Source organism: Chlorocebus sabaeus, chromosome 22 (genome assembly GCF_047675955.1).
Source record: "Chlorocebus sabaeus isolate Y175 chromosome 22, mChlSab1.0.hap1, whole genome shotgun sequence".
In the NCBI taxonomy this organism is placed as follows: domain Eukaryota; kingdom Metazoa; phylum Chordata; class Mammalia; order Primates; family Cercopithecidae; genus Chlorocebus; species Chlorocebus sabaeus.
In genome coordinates, this window is record NC_132925.1 from 42,417,393 (window position 1) to 42,437,205 (window position 19,813).

The following is a 19,813-nucleotide window of genomic DNA, read 5'->3' on the forward strand; positions in this document are numbered from 1 at the left end:
AACCTTTGAATTTCAATGTCTAGAAGGTGATGTCTATCACTGAAAAAAACCACAAACGTTAGTGCCGCGGCCGTTATGACCTAGCCTTATCAATACCAATGCTTGGTGTGGCAGTGAACATGCGGGAAGTTCAGGCTGGGCACCTGAGACAGTTACATGCTGGACAGTTACCAAAGGTTCATGAGCCTTTTAGTTTCTTTCCATCCTCCTACACTTACAACGTTTGTCCATGTAACCCAGAAAACTTATCTCTACCTCAAAAAATGGCTCATAAATTCAAAAGTAATACTAGTCTTAAACCAAAGCAAGAAAAAGGAAATCTGTCTATATTTTAAGTGAAGTTAACACTAGAAGGAATGACATCTCAGGTTTTTGCAACGTACCTCCAAAATTTCTACCAAAATGTTTCCATTGAAGCCCAGCCTCCCCTAAGTGAATTTTTGATAATTTAAAATAAATGATTATTTTATCTTATTTTTCCTCAAAAATATTCAACAGTAAGGTCTTGAAAAGACATCTGCACACCCATGTTCACAGCAGCACTATTATAATAGCTAAGTGGTGGAAACAACTCAAACGTCTGTTGACAAATGGATAAGCAAAATGCTTACACATGCAATGGAACATTATTCCGCCTTAAAAAGGGAGGAAATTCTATCACATACTACAACACTGATGAACCTTGAAGACAGTATGCTAACTGAAATACGCCAGTCACAAGAAGATAAATGCTATATGATTCCACTTATATGGAGTATCTAAAGTGGTCAAATTTCTAGAAACTGAAAATAAAATGGCAGTTACCAGGGACTGGGGGAAGAGGAGAAAGGGGAGTTATTGTTTAATGGATGTAGAGTTCCAGATTTGCAAGACGAAAAAGCTCTAGAGATCGCCTTCCCAATGATGTGAATTTACTTAACACTACTAACACTTAAAAATGGTTAACATGGTAAATTTTATGTTATATGTTTTTACCACAATAAAATAAATGGTATTGTTTTTCTGATACTCATCATTACCAAGCATTCAGTGAAATTAAAAATTTTATCTACATTATGAATTACATATGGATTCTAACATGGGAATTTTTTACTTTTTGAGATAACACAGGCTTTTGCTTTCCTTTAAACTCCTCCACCCTTTGCCCTTTAAAATGAGAACAAAAATGACATGGTGAGTATGTGTCTTCAACTGAAAAAGAGTAAATCCAGTTATGTAGGAATGTTCATTCTAAATGAAAATCAATTCCATACAACTCTAGATGAGATATTTCCTCAGGAAGCACTGGAAGAAGAGTTACTAACACATTCTTCTTCTCTTCATCAAGGCATAATCTTGGCTATAACTAAAAACTAAAAAACAGCCCAATAGAAAGAAATATAATAACCTCAGTTTGAAAGACAGAATCACACTCAAATAACTGCAATTTTTAATTTAACTGAATGCTTCAATCAATGTATGATTATGAGAATAACATTTCACATTCAGAATTTAAATTGATTCTTAATTAACAATAAGTAGTTTCATGTTTGTTTTTAATTATTTCTAAGCTGTTATTTCAAACAAACAATATCACATTCTTGAAGGCAAACCTCTTACTTTTATCTCCCTACGGATTAGTCCAGTGCGTGGCATAAAATGATGCTAAACAAAGGTTTTTTTTCCAATAACTGTATAAGAATACCTGATTTTTAGCAATGTATAAAACTTTATTGAAACTAAGCACTTCTGTATAATGAGCTATCAAGCATAACCAAGGTGATCAATTCTATGATTTTATGCTCACCTCTACCGGTTACCCTTTCCTGCTCCCAATCACTGACTCACTCCTAATCATCCTCAACCCTATGGCAACCATGCCAAAGCTTTTTTTTTTTTTTTTTTTTTTTTGAGACAGGGTCTGGCTCTGTTGCTCAGGCTGGAGTGCAGTGCAGTGGCATGATCTCAACTCCCTGCAACCTCCGCTTCACAGGTTCAAGCGATTCTTGTGCCTCAGCCTCCCACGCAGCTGGAACTACAGGTGCGTGCCACCATGCCCAGCTAATTTTTGTATTTTCTGTAGAGACAGGGTTTCACTATGTTGCCCAGGCTAGTCTCAAATTCCTGAGCTCAAGAGATCTGCCTGCCTCGCCTCCCAAAGTGCTGGGATTACAGGCGTGCACCAACACGGCTGGCTTCTTCACTCTGAAGTCTCCAGCACCTTTCTCTACTTCCTTACTTTTGTGGTGCCTTGCTCTATTTTTCTGCAAAGACTGAAACCCACGATTTTTCTCTTCTTCACTTCAACATTTCTGTTTTTACCCTGCTCTTCTCTGGACTCAATGGATACAAGTCTTCCTCTTTTTCACCCAGGTTCTCTGTCACTATTTCTACTCTAGTAAAATCAGTCTCCTCACCTGGCTCATATTCAAGAAATTATCCTAGGAAGCACAAACCAACCCAATTTCTATTAGTTCCTTCTCCTCTCAGCCTCCAAAGTACTTCATGTGTAGCATACTGAGCATTATATCCCAGGTAATTACATCTGACCTTTTGGATATGTCTTACACTACAGGTCTTTTTATCTATGTCTTTATTGCCAAAAATGATATTTATAAGCTATTTTGGGGCAAAGACTGTCTTCTGCTTTACCACATGAAAAAGGTCTGTTTACCATATGCCATTCAAATACTTTTTGATCATGGAATAAGTTTGCTCAAAAATGAACTTTTCAGCTGGGTGCAGTGGCTTATGCCTGAAATCCCAGTGCTCTGGGAGGCTGAAGTAGGGGCATCACTTAAGGTCAGGAATTCGAGACGAGCCTGGGGAACACTGTGAGACCCTGTATCTACAAAAATAAAAAATAAACAAAAAATTTTTAAAATGAACTTTTCTATGACTCCCATTGTATTCATCATTGTACTGAATGTACCGACCCTTTCACTTGACTTTATTTAATGTATTTATTTTTCTCATTCTCTTACATAACATCTCTAATTTCTTTTCTTTCAGTTTCAACATCACTCACTAAGGCTGGCACTTTCTATTAATAATAAAAATGGTCACCATTCCTGAATATCCAATTCCTGCCAGATACTATGCTAGATAATCTACACATATTAACTCTAATCTTCACAATGATCATGCATTTTACAGAGGAGGAAACTGAGGCTCAAAGGGATTAAGTACCTTGTCCTCCAGTCTTTCTCCCTCCAATCAATCAAAGTGATCTTCAGTTAAAGTGATCTTCCTACAACCAAAATTAATCATGTTATTTCCCTCACCGAAAGCTCTTTAAGGCTTCCTACTATCTTAATGTCTAGATTCCTTAACCAGGCATAAGGTAACCTTCAGGATACCTCTTTTCTTACCACTCCTGACACTGACTTCTTTCAGTACTTGGCCAATGTCATGCTTTCTCCTTCTGCCTCTGGACTTGGCATGGAGTGCCCTTATTCATTCACTCAACAAACGTGGCATGTGCCAACTATGTGCCTGGCATTGTACTTGCAGCTGGGCACATGGTAGTGAATGAAACAGACATAGGTCCTGCCCTCAAGGTACTTACAATCTAATGGAAAAAACAAATAATAAATACAGATTGTAATAAGTAAAATGACAGAAGCAGGATGCTGTATTCCAGAACATCTAGGGTTGGGGGGTGCAAGAGAAATCACAGTGACTGTTTTAGATAGTTTGGTCTCTTAAGGTCTCAGGTGGTGACATACTTTAAAACCTAAAGATTAAGTCAGCTATGTGAAAAGCGAGAGGGGAGGTGAGTGACAAGAGATCCTGCTAAAGACATCAGCAGAGCCCAAACCAAGGCCACGGTTAAGAGTCTGGGTTTTATTCTAACTTCTAAGGGCAATGTAATTCACTGAAGAATTTTACATAAGGAAGAGTCACTTTTTGCTGCTGAATGGAGAAGGGATTAGAGGGGTACAAAATAGAAAACAGAGACACAAGTCAGGAAGATACAGTAGTAGTTGAGGTGAGAAAATGCGGATGATTTGAAGTAGGGTCTGATAGTGAAGGAGGAAAAAAGTAGACAGATTAGATGCAGAATTGACCTGACTTGCAAAGTCATCACCTGAAATTAAGAAAGAGGCAGAGAGAGGTTATAGAGTTTGGGGATTTGTCATTGGAGAAAGTCGGTAGGTTCACTAGAGAAACAGAGGATCAAAGGGATCTCAAGCCCATACTGGCTGAATATTCAAGAGTTTGGCCATTGTCACTTTATACGGTCATCAATTTGTGCAGGACTTTTTCCAGCAAAGTTCAGGCGCATAGTGCAGGTACAAAGTGGGCAAAAGGTTGACTTCATCCAGAGTAAGAGTTTTGTCAGAAAAAGGTGCAGGAAGGGACAACAGAATTTTTCAAAGGAACGACATACATTCTGGATAAGGGGGTGCAGTGGATAGAAAATGGAAAAATCAATGCAATGGAGGTATAGATGAAGGTCAAGAATTATCTCCCTAGTAGAAAGTGGTCAGATAGTAGAAGGCTATAATTTGTTTCTTCTGCTTGGAATGGGGGTTCAGCAAACTATCGGATCCCTAAATACATCCATCCTTTTCTGCTCCTTGACTTCCTGAACCCAGCACCACTACCTGAGTTTGTCACCATCTCATCCAATCAGAAAGGCTCACCTCAGCGGATCACAAGGTCAAGACATCGAGACCATCCTGGCCAACATGGTGAAACCCCGTCTCTACTAAAAATACAAAAATTAGCTGGGCATGGTGGCGCGCTTGTAGTCCCAGCTATTCGGGAGGCTGAGGCAGGAGAATTGCTTGAACCTGGGAGGCAGAAGTTGCAGTGAGGCAAGATCGCCCCACTGCACTCCAGCCTGGTAACAGAGGGAGACTCCGTCTCAAAAGAAGAAGAAGAAAAAAAAAAAGGCCGACCTCAAACTATTCCCTCCTTGAAGCATTTATGTTCTCTCCACTGAGATCCCTCCTCCTGATAACAACCCTCACAAAGTGTACTACTGGTAGAATAGTTCAGGTGAACATATAGTAAGTCATTCTTTTTCCTTTCTAGGCTTCTTTGGAAAAGGTATTGTTATAAATATTCAAAAGTCTCTGGATCCCGCGACAGTATCCAGAACAGAGCGCTGCACGGTGCAATCATTCAATAAATAAAAACAGGGATCTCAGGCTCATGGGTCTCCAAACCTCATCTCCACTTGCTAAACCAGGGTTCACTGAAATAGAATAAAAGCGCATAATCCCTGTTCACAAGTCTCAGATAACTCCCATTAATCTCAAAGGTTGCCTTCAATTTCACAAATTTAATTTTAATCCCAACATTCAAAACACCTCTATTTAGCTAACGATGGGCAAATATAAAACAAAACAAAACAAACACCCCATGCGTGAAACAGCACTGGTAGGCTACCCTATGACGATCAAAAATCTGGATGCCACAATTCGAGAAATGCCACGCTCGCTAGAAAATACAGAATTTTCTTCATAGTCCAATGCAAGGCCAGAGAGACCTGGGACGGGGCTAAGGCAAACGGCCCCACGAGGGGTGCCACGAGAGTCAACTGGCATTGGGTTTGTACTCAGGGTCTGACCTCAGCCTGGCACCTACCTTCCTCCCCTCCAGCCCCAGCTGCAAGGATCACACGAGTGGTCGCCTCGGAGCCTGCTGCCATGGCTACCGCAAGGCGGGTTCTGCCGGAACCCAAGGCGGAGCGGAGCTGGGGTGGGGTCAGGGTAGGGACCAAGCTCCGGGACCCGAAGCTGCACCACAGGAAGGAGCCCCGGCGACTCCCGCCCGCCTCCTACGGAAACGCAGGCGCTCACGTGGAGGTCACGTGACGGATGCTGGGCGGGACCACGCAGCTTTGTTTTGATACCCCGGGTGTGGAAATACGAACACGTGGTCTGAGTTGTGGCGCTTTTTTACCTAACCCGGACCTTAGGCTTCTTTCCTGTAGTCTTAGCTTCGTTTCTGTGTCTCCTTTTCTAGTCAGATCCTTGCTTTCCGCCTCGGCTTTTCTCCGTTTCTGTGTCTCCTTTTCTAGTCAGATCCTTGCTTTCCGCCTCGGCTTTTCTCCACCCTAGATGATTGGAGTTTTAGGGGAAGGTTTGACGCTTTATGGGGCTCCGGCGGTGGGCTGGGTTTCTGACTTCAGCTTTCGCGAGCCGCTCTTGGCAGCCTTGAATGCGAGGCTAGCTCACGCTTCTCTTACACCTCTCTTGCCCTTCTGGTAGCAACTTGACTCCTTCTAATTTTAGTGGCCGCCGGGAAATACGAACCTCGGGCAAAGAATCCTGTGATTGCGTTCCCTGTGATTCATTTCCCGATGCAGACAAGCCAAATTGCTTGACTTAGGTTTTCAAGGACACTAATCCACAGCTGTCAGGCTTCTGGATTTGTATACCAAAATAAACAAACAGCTGTGTGAAGAGATCAACAACCACCTTTCTTCTCGTTTACCCTGTGGTCAAATCATAATCACTGGAGATGGATCTGGGTCACTTTGGGGCAAAAATCTTACAACTTTACTGGACAAAAAATCTTACAACTTTACTGGACTTTATTGCTCGCCTATTAAGTGACAGACGAAATGGGTAAAAAAAAGTTTACATATATATGAATGGAATTGGCTAGTTTGCAATCTCCTCTTTGGATATGTAAGACAAAAAAATAACAAAAATAGGCAGTACTTATTGTACATAAATGATTTTTATGAGATAATCCCCTGGGACCAACTACGCCTAAATCTTATCCTCTGCCTATAATTTCTGAAGTTATTAACTCAACAAAAATAAGAATAAGCCCAAAATAGACGCAAGCATTAGGTTAAGTGAGCACAGGTCACTGAGTTGTTTATTACGCACAAGATTTAACTTGGACACTTCCTCCAAACACCCCAGGGTTCCTTGCCCAACCTCCTCGAATACAGCCTCTCTGCAAGTTTCCCTCTCCCCGACTCAGCCGCGCTTGTCCCTGCCTTTTCAGCGCTACCTGCCCTCAGTCTGGGACCTGGCACCTTTCCTCTCGCCGGTGTCTCCTAGCCACCCGCGGAGGGGAGGGCGGACCCCAGCCTCCCTGCCGCCTGCCCCGCCTCCCCGCCGGCCCGGCTTGGGCCGCGCAGGCGCACGAGGCGCGGCCCGGAGGCCGAGGGCGACCACAGCAGCCTCCGCCTCCCACTTCTCCGTACGATTCTGCCCTGGGCTAGTCGGCGGTGACCTGGACTGAGCCTGGCATTGGCTTCGCGCGCGACGCGTCGCCATGGGCTCTCGTTGGAGCAGCGAAGAGGAGAGGCAGCCGCTGCTGGGGCCCGGGCTCGGGCCTGGGCTGGGGGCCTCCTGGAGAAGCCGGGAGGCGGCGGCGGCGCTGCCCGCGGCGGTCCCGGGTCCCGGGCGGGTGTACGGGCGCCGCTGGCTGGTGCTGCTGCTCTTCTCGCTGCTGGCGTTCGTTCAGGGCCTGGTCTGGAACACCTGGGGTCCCATCCAGAACTCGGCGCGCCAGGCCTACGGCTTCTCCAGCTGGGACATCGCGCTGCTCGTGCTGTGGGGGCCCATCGGCTTCCTGCCCTGCTTCGCATTCATGTGGCTCCTGGACAAGAGAGGTGAGGGGTCGGGGAGCGCCAGCCCATGCTGTCTCCTCGGGGAGCCGGCGCCTGCCCGCGCTCCAGGCCTGCCAGCCGCCTCCCTTGGCCCCGGCATAGGGGTTGTGTGAGGTGATGGAGTGTTGCTAGCATTCCATTTCTGATTTAGGAACCCTCCGTCCCCAAAGCGACAAATGTGGGAAGGCTACCTTGCAAATGTTTATGTTTTTATCAGGCCGTTTATGCAACACCAGGGATTTAAGCGATCTCTAAATGTTCAAGTTTTTACATATTGTGAACATCAGAGCATGCCCGTGCACGTGCAGTGTGTTTTACACCTGACAAAAATGACTGATGCTTTGACTTCAAAGGGATTTGGGGATGTTGAGGGTGAAAAGGTCGGAAAATAGATTGATGGTGCCCAGATGTAAGGAAATAATGAGTTGGTTTTGTGTAATAGATGACTTCAGCCCAGGAAGAGCTATTGGGAAACTCAGATCTGACACTTTGGTTTCTGGAAGGTGGTACTCGGCAGCTTTAAAATGTGTGTATGTGGCTTTCTCAGTTGAGAGTTGCGACTTTCAATTAAAGCTTGCAGATGAGTGAAGATGCTTTCTTAGAATGGTACCCTGGACATCTCTCTTTACCACTTGTCAGTGTGATTCTCTGAGGAGAAAAAAAAAAAAAGCCATAGGACTGAGAATCAAGGCATACGTACCACATAGGTATGGATAAATGATTAGTAGTGACAGTCTACCCTCAAGAGGCTGTTGTGCAAGATTTTATATTTATTAATTGAATAATGCTTGGGAGCTACTTTGTACAGTTTCTGTTTAACGTTTTATAAGTTTTGTTGCAATGAGTTCTTTAGTCAGATTTAGAAGGTTGTCTTAGTTCACTGGAGCTGCTATAACAAAATACCATAAACAGGGTAGTTCTTAAATACAGAAATTTATTTCTCACAGTTCTGGAGGCTGGGAAGTCCAAGATGAAGGCTCAGGCAAAATTGGTGTCTGGTGAGGGCCTGCTTCCTACACAGTGGTCTTTTCATTATAACATAAGATGGAAGAAGGGGTTGGGGATCCCTCTGAGGTCTGTTTCATACAGGCAGTAATCCTATTCACTTGGGTTCCACCCTCATAACCTAATCACCTTCCAAAGTCTGCACCTTCTTATTCCATCATTTTGAGGGTTAAGATTTCAAAATATGAATTTGAGGCCAGGCACAGTGGCTCAAGTAATCCCAGCACGTTGGGAGGCTGGCATGGGAGGATTGCTTGAGCCCAGGAGGTCGAAGCTGGAGTAAGCTGTGATGGCACCACTGCACTCTGCCCTGGGTGACAGGGCAAGACTTGTCTCAGAAAAATAAATGAATAAACAAAATATGAATTTGAGGGGAACACATTCAGACCTCAGCAAAAGTCAAGTGTAGGTAGGTATAGAATTGCAATTGTCTGGCATGTAGTTAGCACTCAAAATTAGTTGGTTATTAAGAGAGTAATAATGGCAGGGTCATGTTAGTAGCTATGCTTCCTTCTCTCCTCCTTCACTGGAATTACTTCATTGGAATCCATGTGAAAAAGACTAAGGAATAGTTGATTGTAAATTCCTTAATGATCAACAATGTAATGTAGCTGCTAAAAAAGAAAGGACAGTTTTAGGCATAGAAGCATGGTATCCAAAACAAGAAGCGAAATAGTTTGATAGGCTCTACATTAGTGTTTAGTTCTGAGCTTGATTCTGAGAAGGCCATTTGACAAACTGCAGAACTTTGAAGGTTCTGCCACAAGAATGATAAAGGGTATAAAAATCATGATGTGTAAAGTGAAGGGAACTTGGGTATATCACACTTCAAAAAGAAACTTAGGCAAAATATAGACTGTGAAGATCAAGTAAAAGAGGAATTAGACTTATGTATAGTTCTAGAAGGAAGAACTAGACTGAGTCAAGTTACAAAGGAATGTAACTCAAAGCAATACAAGGAAGGACCTTCTAACAAAGATATCCAGCCCTGAATGGGTGTGTCTCGACAGCTGTAGAACTTCCAGCTACAGCAGATACTTTTGCAGAAGATGTGTACTAGATACAGAGGAAGGGCTTCTCCTACCAAATGGAGATTTTCTTTGGGTTTTTGTTGTTTGCTTTTAAACTAAATATTGATTTTCTTTGGGTTTCTGCTGGGCTCAGTGGCTCACATTTGTAATCTCAGCACTTTGGGAGGCTGAGGTGGGTGGGTCACTTGAGCCCAGGAGTTAGGGACCAGCCTGGGCAACATGGTGAAACTCCGACTCTACAAAAAATACAAAAATTAGCCGGACATGTTGACACGTGCCTGTAGTCTTAGCTACTGGGGAGGCTGAGGCTGGAGGATCAATTGAGCCCAGGAAGTAGAGGCTGCAATGAGTCATGATCGCTCCACTGCACTCCAGCCTGGGTGACAGAATGAGACCCTGTCTCAAAACAAACAAACAAACAAACCCAAAGAAGTACTTTACCTATCATCAATGTTACAATAATATTTTTTAAAAAAGAAAAAATATTTTGTTTCCGCTGATGTATTTTTCTTCTGTTCCAGGATTCAGTCTGGGGTCCTCTGTTGCATTTAGTTGTTATTTCTCTTTAGTTTCCTCCAATCTGTGATAATTCCTTGGTCATTCCCTTAACAAGTTTGGCTAAATTCAGGGGAAAATGCTGAGCTGTAGTTTCTTTTTATTTTTATCAGGAGCATTTTTCAGTATTATTCCCCAAATTTAGCCAACCTTGTTTTTTATGGTAGAAAAATGTTAATTTGCACCCTTCTTATTATAATTGTACCTACTATCCATCCGTGGCAGGATAAATTAGAAACTACCTGTTCACTTTATAAAATAAGGTTCTTCAGTTCTTCAGTAGTTCTTGTGACTATATGGTGAATTCAATTTTATATTTTCCTTTGATTGAAGCAATAAAAAATATATTTTAAAATTCTCTTTATTAGGAAGTAGTTTTCATTTTTAGTAGAAGAAAGCAAATACACTTTTATATGTTGGCTTTCCTGCTACAGGTGTTCTATCTACACACATAGAAAGAAAGTTCTTTCTTGCTTCTGGCATCCTTGGGAACTAAAATGTCTTTTTTTTTTTTTTTGAGACAGAGTCTCACTTGGTTACTCAGGCTGGAGTACAGTGGTGTGATCTTGGCTCACTGCAACTTCAGCCTCCCTGGGCTCAGGTGATTCTCCCATCTCAGCCTCTGAGTAGCGGAGACTACAGGCATGCACCACCAAGCCCGGCTAGTTTTTTGTATTTTTTGCAGAGACGGGGTCTCACCATGTTGCCCAGGCTGGTCTTGAACTCCTAGGCTCAAGCAAGGCACTAAAGTGTCTTGTACCCTGGAGGGTAGGTGGTTCTTGGTCTTTGTGCTGCCTCAAGCCCCAGCCTGATTAGCATAGAAGACTGGTTATCTTCCTAAAATGGGTCTGTACCTTCCCACCCTTTTTCATTTACCAGCAAGGAGACAGAAAAGGACTAGCTAGAGAGATCGTAGAGCCAAGACCAAGTGTGCCCTCGAAGCTAACTAAAAGTTTCAAGGAGATAGCAGCCCAGTGTGTTCCATGCACTGGGGATATGGCCGTCACAGACCCTCCTCCTAATAAGGAGATCGAGACAGCAAACAAGAAAAGCAAATATTTACTATGTCACCTGGTGATATTGATACATGGTTTGGAGAAAAGCAATGTAAAGGAGGAAGGGAATGTGATAGGGTGGTATTATACTTTACACAGGGTTTTGGGAAGGCATCACTGATAAGGTGTATTTGAGCAGACACCTAAAGGAAAAATGACACCTGACATGTTAGTTCTGGAGAAGACTGTTTCTGGCAAAGGGAACAGCAAAGATAAAGATTCCAAACTTGTCTGGCATATCCAAGAAAGAGCAGTGAGGACTTTGTGGCTGAAGTAGAGCCAGTGAGGGAAACAGTGGTAGGAAATGAGGTCAGAGAGTTAGTGAGAGGCCAGGAGATACAGGGCCCTGTAAGTCATTCTTAAATGGCATCTCAGCCGTTATCGAGTGAGGAGGCCTCACTCCATTGACGGGCTTTCCGTGGAAGAGTAAAACAATGACTACGCTCTTGTCTAGGATAAGAGCCAGAACAGGGAGACAAGTTAGGCTAGTAGAATAACCCAGATGGGAGCTGATGGTGGCTTTTGACTGAGGTGATAGTGGAGGATTTGAGAAGTGGTTAGATTGCAGATATGTGTTGAAAGTAGATTCACCAGTATTTGTTGAAGGATGAGATGTGGAGCGTGAAGGAAGGAGACGAGTCTAAGCTGTTTCTCAACTTTTTAGTATTACTGATTGGGAGAATAGAGCTTCAATTTACTGATTTGTGGAAGATTGTAGAAAGAGCAATTTTGGAACAGATGGCATGGAGATCAAGGATTTGAAATGCCTATTAGATATCCAAGTAGACAGATTAAACTGTCAATTGAATATACAAGTATGGAGTTAAGGGGAGAGGCCTGTGCAGTATATTTGGGAGTTGTCAGCCTACAATGGTATTTAAAGTCATGGGTCTGGTTCAAGCTCATTCTTATTGGTTAAAAAAAAAGAAAGAAAGAAAAAGAAAAAAATGTATAAAAAGTGTTGTGGGACTGGGTGAGATCACCTGTGGAGAAGGGTGGAGCTTCCCTGGAGTAGAGGACTGAGCCTTGGGGCAATACAGTATTTAGAGGTTGAGAAGACAAGAAAGAACCAGCTAGTGAGGACTGAGAATAGAGCACTGGATTTAGCAACATGGAGATCTTTTGGTGTCCTTTAAAAGAATCATCTCCCTGGAATGAAATAAAATGCAACGAGAAGAATCAAAGACAGTGAGTGTAGACATTTCTTTCAAGAAGTTATGCCATAAAGGGCAACAGAGAAATGGGCAGTAGCCAGAAGGGATGTGGGTACTAAGGAGGTTTGGGTTTTGTTTTGTTTTTTTCTTTTTTCGGTAAGAGATACTAAAGCATATCTATATAATGCAACATCATAACAGTTCCATAAAAAGGGGGAAATTGATGATGCTGGAGGGAAAGGGAGGAACTGCTGTAGCCATGTAGGCAAGATGGGATGCGGTCCTCCAGGGCACAGGTAGACAAGTTGGCCTTAGATGGAAGCATTGACAGTTGATTCTTTAGTAGTAACAGGAAAGAAGATAAGAGTATACACATACAGATGCAGATGATGGATGATAAGAGCTTGTAGAAGTTACCTTTGCTTTTTTCCCCTCAGAAAAATAAGAAACAGAATGATCCCCTGATGAGGGATCAGAGAGAGAGGATACAAATGATCCCCTGAATAGGGGAACAGAGAGAGAGGATACAAATAGGGAACAAATGAGAGAGGATAAATTATGAAACTATTTTATGGAAAAATGAAGGACACATAGTTTAGGAAGTTGTAGTAGGATTGTTGGGTAGCACTGAGGGCTGCTTTCAGTGACTGATCATTAATTTGAAGTGAGACCAGTCAGCATGGTTGTGTGTTTCCCTCCAGCCTGTTCTGCTGGGCAAGTACAGGCATGGGCAGAGTTGGCAGAGAGATTTAACCAGAGTTACAGTTTTACCAGGTGAATAGGACTGACAAAGTGCAGACCAAGAGTAGAGGGTTAGGTAGAGAGAAATCTGACAATGGACCATGGAATCTAAGGAGGACAAAGAAAACACATGAGGTGGTTGAGAAGAAATAGCACGCTCCCAAACTGTCATTCCATATTGAATCAAGAATTTGTTCTTGTTAGACTACTAGAGAGAATGAATGGGAAAGAGAGGAGGCCATGGTTGAGGAATGGGGTACTTGAAATTGAGATTATGGCCTGTAATCCCAGCACTTTGGGAGGCCAAGGCGGGTGGATCACCTGAGGTCAGGAATTCAAAACCACCCTGGCCAACATGGAGAAACCCCCTCTCTACTAAAAATACAAGAAATTAGCCAGGCCTGGTGGCGGGCACCTGTAATCCCAGCTACTCGGGAGACTGAGGCAGGAGAATTGCTTGAACCCAGGAGGCGGATGTTGCAGTGAGCCAAGATCGAGATCGCACCATTACACTCCAGACAAAGAGCAAAACGTCGTCTCAAAAAAAAAAAAAAAGAAATTGAGATTATGACATGGATGCAGTTATGGTAAAGATAAGGTCAGAGTATAAACAAAAGCGTGGATGGCTAAGGTAGGGCTAAGAGCCTACCTCAGACCATGGAACAAGAGGTCGGAGATCTGAGAGGCTAGCATACTGAAAGGATCATGTAGTGGATATTGAAATCACCAGGTTTATGAAAGGATAGTGTCCTGAGGAGTAACAATGAGCCAAGACATCTTTAAGCAGTGAAGGCGAATAACCGGGAGGCAGGTGTGTGGTGGTCTGTAGACAACCACAGCAAGGAGCAGTGGGTATTAGTCAGAAAAAATTAGACCAAAGGCTGTTCTGGCCATGATGGAGTAATGGGAACTGAATTTATCCTTCTATCTTAATTAAAAATGAAAAATAAGGAATCAAAATATATGGAACTAAATAAATTTCAGGAGCTGGGCATGGCACACCTTTAATTCCAGTCACTGGGGAGGCTGAGAAAGGAGGATCACTTCAGGCCAGGAGTTCAAGACCATCCTGGGCAACATCGTGAGACCCTATCTCTAAAAAATAATAATAAACAAATATTAGAACAAAACAAAATACGTAAAACAATGGTTTTCAAACATTGGTCGACAGGCAGGGCAGGACAGGGCAGTGATCCCTATGACTGCTTCAGTTTACTATCCAGAGAGAATTGCCAGGCAGGAGCGCAGAAATGGGGAGCTCACTCAGAGCCCAGCAGTTTTCCTGAATTAAGGAGACGGAGGTGAGAATTCGAAGAGGCCAACATAGCTAGAATTCTTCAGGTAGAAAACAATGGAGGAGGAAACTTCACAGAGAATGTTCTGGATCGGCAGGGTGTTCCTCTTGAGTCTTCAGCAGAAAACTGATCAGAGGATACATGTGAGGAAATTAGCCAAGACTGGAGGAAGGACTGCCAAAAAAGAACAGGCAGAACAGTTCCCCAGGATCACACAAGCTGGAAATAGTTCATGTTCCCAAGACCTGTAATGGAAAAATCTCTGTAAACATACTACAGATGTTCAAGAAGATAGAAGAAAGAAAGTGTGAACACATTAGAGAGAGACAAAGAGGACAGAAAAAGAACAACATTGGACCGGGAGTGGTGGTTCACGCCTGTAATCCCAGCACTTTGGGAGGCTGAGGTGGGCGAATCTCGAGGTCAGGAGATCGAGACCATCCTGGCTCACACGGTGAAACCCCATCTGTACTAAAAAATACAAAAAATTAGCCGGGCGTGGTGGCGGGCGCCTGTAGTCCCAGCTACTCAGGAGACTGAGACAGGAGAATGGTGTGAACCCGGGAGGCAGAGCTTACAGTGAGTCGAGATCGCGCCACTGTACTCCAGCCTGGGTGACAGAGCGAGACTCTGTCTCAAAAAAAAAAAAAAAAAAAGAACAACATTGAACTTCTAGAAATGAAAAATGTGATCAATGTGGAAGGTGAAAAATATAATCAGTGTCTGAGATGACAGAAATATACTAGACAGGATATAACAGCAGACTAGACATTGCCGAAGAAAAGGTTAGTGTGACTTGAATATATAGCACTAGAAACTATCCACAATGGAACACAGAGAAATAAAGACTAAAAATGATCAAACAAAAGACATGAGTTATCAGTGAGCTGTGGTACAATTTACATGTAATTGGAGTATGTAATTGCATACTATGCATGTAATTGGAGTCTCAGAAGGAGAAGAGAGAAAAGTAAGCAGGGAGAGCATGGAGTGAGATAGAGTGATGCAAAAAAAATGTTTGAAGAAATAATGGTCAGAACATTTTCCAAATTTAATGACATCTATACACCCACAAATCTAAGAAATTTAAGAATCCCAGGAGAAGACCCATAAGGAATCCTACACCAAGGCACATCATGTTCATACTTCTTTAAAACCATTGATAAAGAGAAATTCTTAAAAGCATGGGGAGAAAAAAGACCAGGTAACTTATGGGCAGAGAGAGTAGGAATGATCTGGAAGTGGCAGGGAAAGCAATGTAAGGGATTTCTCTGGGAGTAAGAAGGTAGAGAGAATGTTTGGAGAAGAGCTTCGGGAAGGTAGTGATTCCACTGATTATGCCTGAGCACTCCAGAAGGCACAGAGGTAGGTTTCTGGGGTTGAGGAGGTAGGTGGCAGAGATGAGGTCTCATTAGGGGATGTATAAAGCCCTATCAGGATAAGGATGACCTGTGAATCTTGAATCTTTTGTGTCTGATTTAAACAGGAAAAACAGGCATGATGTCATTAGTTCTGACAATCTCCAAGGCAGATTAGGGTGACGAGGCTGTGAGGGTTATGAGCAGAGAAAAGAGGATATCCCCAGAGCCAGCAGAGCTCATCTTCACTTCAGTTGGTGGAAGTGTGGAGCCAGGGAAGGGGGTGGTCTTACCAGGTGAGCTCTGTGCCTGTTGCTGACTTTCCATGCTTCCACTATGGGTGTGTGGGTTGTGGGGGAGGGATTTAGTCAACTCTGCAGCCTGATCCTTTAGACATCTGCAGTGGAGGCTTCCATTCCTGCACTCAATGGTCCCCAGCAAAAGGAGTTATCGCATCAGTTGAAAGGAAGCATTCTGAATGTTGGATGCCGTGTTTGAAAAGAAATGTTTTTATTTTCAATGAGGTTTGTTTTTCTGAAATTGTTCACAGATGGCTTTTGCACTTACATCCTATTACTGTTGTAATCACTTGGGGTCTATTTATGTAACAGTCCTATATGTCTCAGAAGCCAATGTGTTAGGCAGTTCCTGCATTGCTATAAAGAAATACCTGAGGCTGGGTAATGTGTAAAGAAAAGAGGTTTCATTGGCTCATGGTTCTGCGGGTTTTACAGGAAACATGGTGCTGGCATTCGCTCATCATTCAGGGAGGCCACAGGAAGCTTACAATCACGATGGAAGGTGAAGAGGTAGCAGCCATGCCACTTGGTGAAAGCAGGAGCAGGAGAGAGAAAGTGGGGGAGGGGGGTGCCACACACTTTTAAAGGGCCAGATCTCATCTCCTGTGAACTCAGCAAGAGCTCAGTCATCACCAAGGGGATGGCCCAAGCCATTCACGAGGATCTGTCCCTATGATCCCAACACCTCCCACCAGGCCTCACCTCCAACATTGGGGATTACATTTCAACATGAGACCTGAGTGGGGACAAATATCCAAACTATATAAGGCTATTCTCCTGGGGTCCTCATAACTCCTCTCCCTTGATGAGTTGATATCTTTTTGATGACATGGAATTCTAGAGTCATGCCTTGTCAAGATGTGAGTGACATGAAGAAAGCATTTTATTCAAGATCGTCAGCTGGGATAGATTAAACAACACTTGGCAGCAATTAAAAATATACAAGAAAGCCACCACACTGTACTTGTGAGGTTGCTTTATTTTTCATTTTTGTATTTTTGTGGAGATGGGGTCTCACTATGTTACCCAGGCTAATCTCAAACTTCTGGCTACAAGGGATCCTCCCACCTCGGCCTCCTAAAGTGTTGGGATTATAGGCGTTAACCACGATGCCTGGCCAGAGGTTGCTTTAGTAAGCAGTTTTTCACAATTTCTTTACTCTTAAAAGTTTATATTAGCTGTTGTATTGTGAAATACTTGATAAAAAGCATAACTAAGTGAAGTATGGTAGCCTTTAGCAGTAACAATAGGAAGCCTGATTATTGGACCATATGGCCATAAACAGTGCCTCACTGCTTGCTTGGTGTCTGCTTACCTTAATTGCAAACAAACTCTTTAGAAAAAAATAAGTATCATGTAGAATGTAAGCCTTACGGTCCCCAACCTATAAAAATTCTATTCAGTATCTTGTAGGGTACCCAGTATATCCTTATAAGAGCAACATCTTGTGATTTTAGGATATTTATGACCATGTATGTACTTTTTATTAATTGTACTCTGTTTCCTGTGGCTGTAATGTGATTTTTAAAGTCTGTATTCTGTTAGTAGAAGCAGTAAATGAGCAGTATGTATGCATTACTTGTTACCAAGAAACACAGTTCCCTATGGTATTCCTTCTGGTAAATTGTATTAATCATATTCAGATTATATAAGAATATTATAAAGTAATTCAGTTCATATCACAAATTATCCTTAACATAGCGTGTATGCCTGATCTGGATCTCAAGTTTATTTTCTTTGCTATGTTTGATCTGCATAATTATAGTCTTGTTGACTTTCAATTTCCTTCAAGCAGAGTAGCTCTTTGAAAACCAAACATTTAACCATGTACCCTCTGCCAAAAGAGAGAGAGAGAGCCCTGGGAAGAAAAGAAATATTACATTAATCAGTTTATGTCTGTTCTCTGTGTGAAATGGTTTCGAGGTGATGTTGGATTTGGGAAAAATTTGAAGCAATGTGGCCAGCTTTGCCATAGACTTAGTGTGAACCACCTATATGATGTGACTGCCACAAACAGTAAGATATGTTAATTTAGTATTAACAGAGGTGTAGCATTCCAACAATAGGAAGAAAGAGTTCTGTTAGATTATTGTGCCATAGCTAAAATATTGTGTCTCTTTCTGATTATCTTATTTTTATATTTGTATCTTTTGCCCTCTGTGTGAACAACCACTGACATACATTTTCAAAGTAATTGTTGTGTTTGGAATATAATGGGAAAAAACTATCTGATCCACGTTGTCTTCTAAAGTCCTAAGCCATGATTTTTTAACATTATTAAGCATTATTTTATAATGAAAACCGTCAGATAAATCAAGAAAAAATAAAGACTGTGATTATATTGATAATCAGAGAAGACCACTTCCTATGACCCTTTAACAAGCATTAGCTTGTTCTGATTATAAAATATGTAGTTCCCTAGTTGTCATTTTTGAGAAATCTTAAAGCTACCATCTATCACCTTAAAATACTTTTTAGGGACAGTTAAGAGTTTTTTTTATTAGCAGCTTACATTTGAAAATTCAAATTTTTCTATTAGAGATATAAAACTAAAATATCTAGTCTTTTAAAATTATTTGCCATATTTTTAAGTATTATATCTGAATGGAACGTTTTAGACATTCCTTTTGAAAAATTAAACTTAATAGAACTTCTTCCTCCGTCTTTGATATGAACATTCCTGTTTTCCATTAAAGTTAGAATCATCTCATTTTCTTTTTTCTTTTTTTGGACACAGAGTCTCACTCTGTCACCCAGGTTGGAGTGAAATGGTGTGATCTCAGCTCACTGTAGCCTCTGCCTCCCAGGTTCAAGCAATTCTCATGCCTCAGTCTCCCAAGTAGCTGGGATTACAAGTGTGTGCCACCACAAACAGCTAATTTTTTTTTATTTTTAGTAGAGACAGTTTTACCATGTTACCCAGGCTGGCCTCAAACTCCTGAGCTCAGGTGATTTGCCCACCTGGGCCTCCCAAAGTGCAAGGAGGATTGCAGGCATAAGCTACCATGCCCAGCCCATCATTTCATTTTCAGCATGTACGGTTCGTCGTCTTTTTTTCCCCCCATTTTTAAAGTTATACAGAAAAGCCATAATATTAGCATATAATGTCAGTATGATTGACTAAAAGTAATCTTTATTTTTAACAGTGGACTTAGGAGAAAATCAAGGTAATTCCAATGTTTTTCTTTTCATTTTAGGTCTCCGGATAACTGTGCTCCTGACATCCTTCCTTATGGTTTTGGGAACTGGTCTAAGATGCATACCTGTATCAGACTTAATGCTTAAAAGAAGGTAAATCCTGTCAATAACATGTCTCCCTCATTTTTCATTTTATTTTGTGTATACATTTTTAAGAAGATCAGTAAAGGGTCATATTTATAGAAGCATTTATTTTTTTACCTTATATGATGATTAATTTAATTGACATTTATTGTCATATGGAAGACGCTATACTGGTTGTTGTGGAAATAAAAAGGGCAAGTTAATCTTCATATTATTCAGGAACAATTATCATGAGAAAATAATAGTATAACATACCATTTGTAAGTATAATAGTATAACATACTATTTATATAATAGTGTAGTTAATGCTACAGAAGAAATACAAAATTGCCCCAAGAGACTAGTAGAAGTTTTGGCTGCAGGTATCAAAAAGAGGAGTCCAAAAAGGTGGTGGTAATTAAACTTGGCCTTGAATGATGAGTAGAATGTTGGTAACTATAGTCAAAGGAAGGGTATTCCAGGATGGGGGACTAG

At 42.0% G+C, this 19,813-nt stretch overlaps 2 protein-coding genes across 2 annotated transcripts in view; one reads left to right on the top strand and one right to left on the bottom strand.

The window, feature by feature from the left end:
- Positions 1-5,785, bottom strand: part of HSPBAP1 (HSPB1 associated protein 1) — a 48,798-nt gene extending 43,013 nt beyond the window's left edge. The window contains exon 1 of the mRNA XM_007985595.3: positions 5,578-5,785. Coding sequence (XP_007983786.2) covers positions 5,578-5,641 — 64 coding nt within the window. The 5' untranslated portion in view covers positions 5,642-5,785. The remainder of the gene's footprint in view (positions 1-5,577) is intronic.
- Positions 5,786-7,103: 1,318 nt separating this feature from the next.
- The window catches only part of SLC49A4 (solute carrier family 49 member 4), an 82,560-nt gene continuing 69,850 nt past the window's right edge, over positions 7,104-19,813 (top strand). The window contains exons 1-2 of the mRNA XM_007985597.3: positions 7,104-7,567; positions 19,255-19,348. Coding sequence (XP_007983788.3) covers positions 7,228-7,567; positions 19,255-19,348 — 434 coding nt within the window. The 5' untranslated portion in view covers positions 7,104-7,227. The remainder of the gene's footprint in view (positions 7,568-19,254; positions 19,349-19,813) is intronic.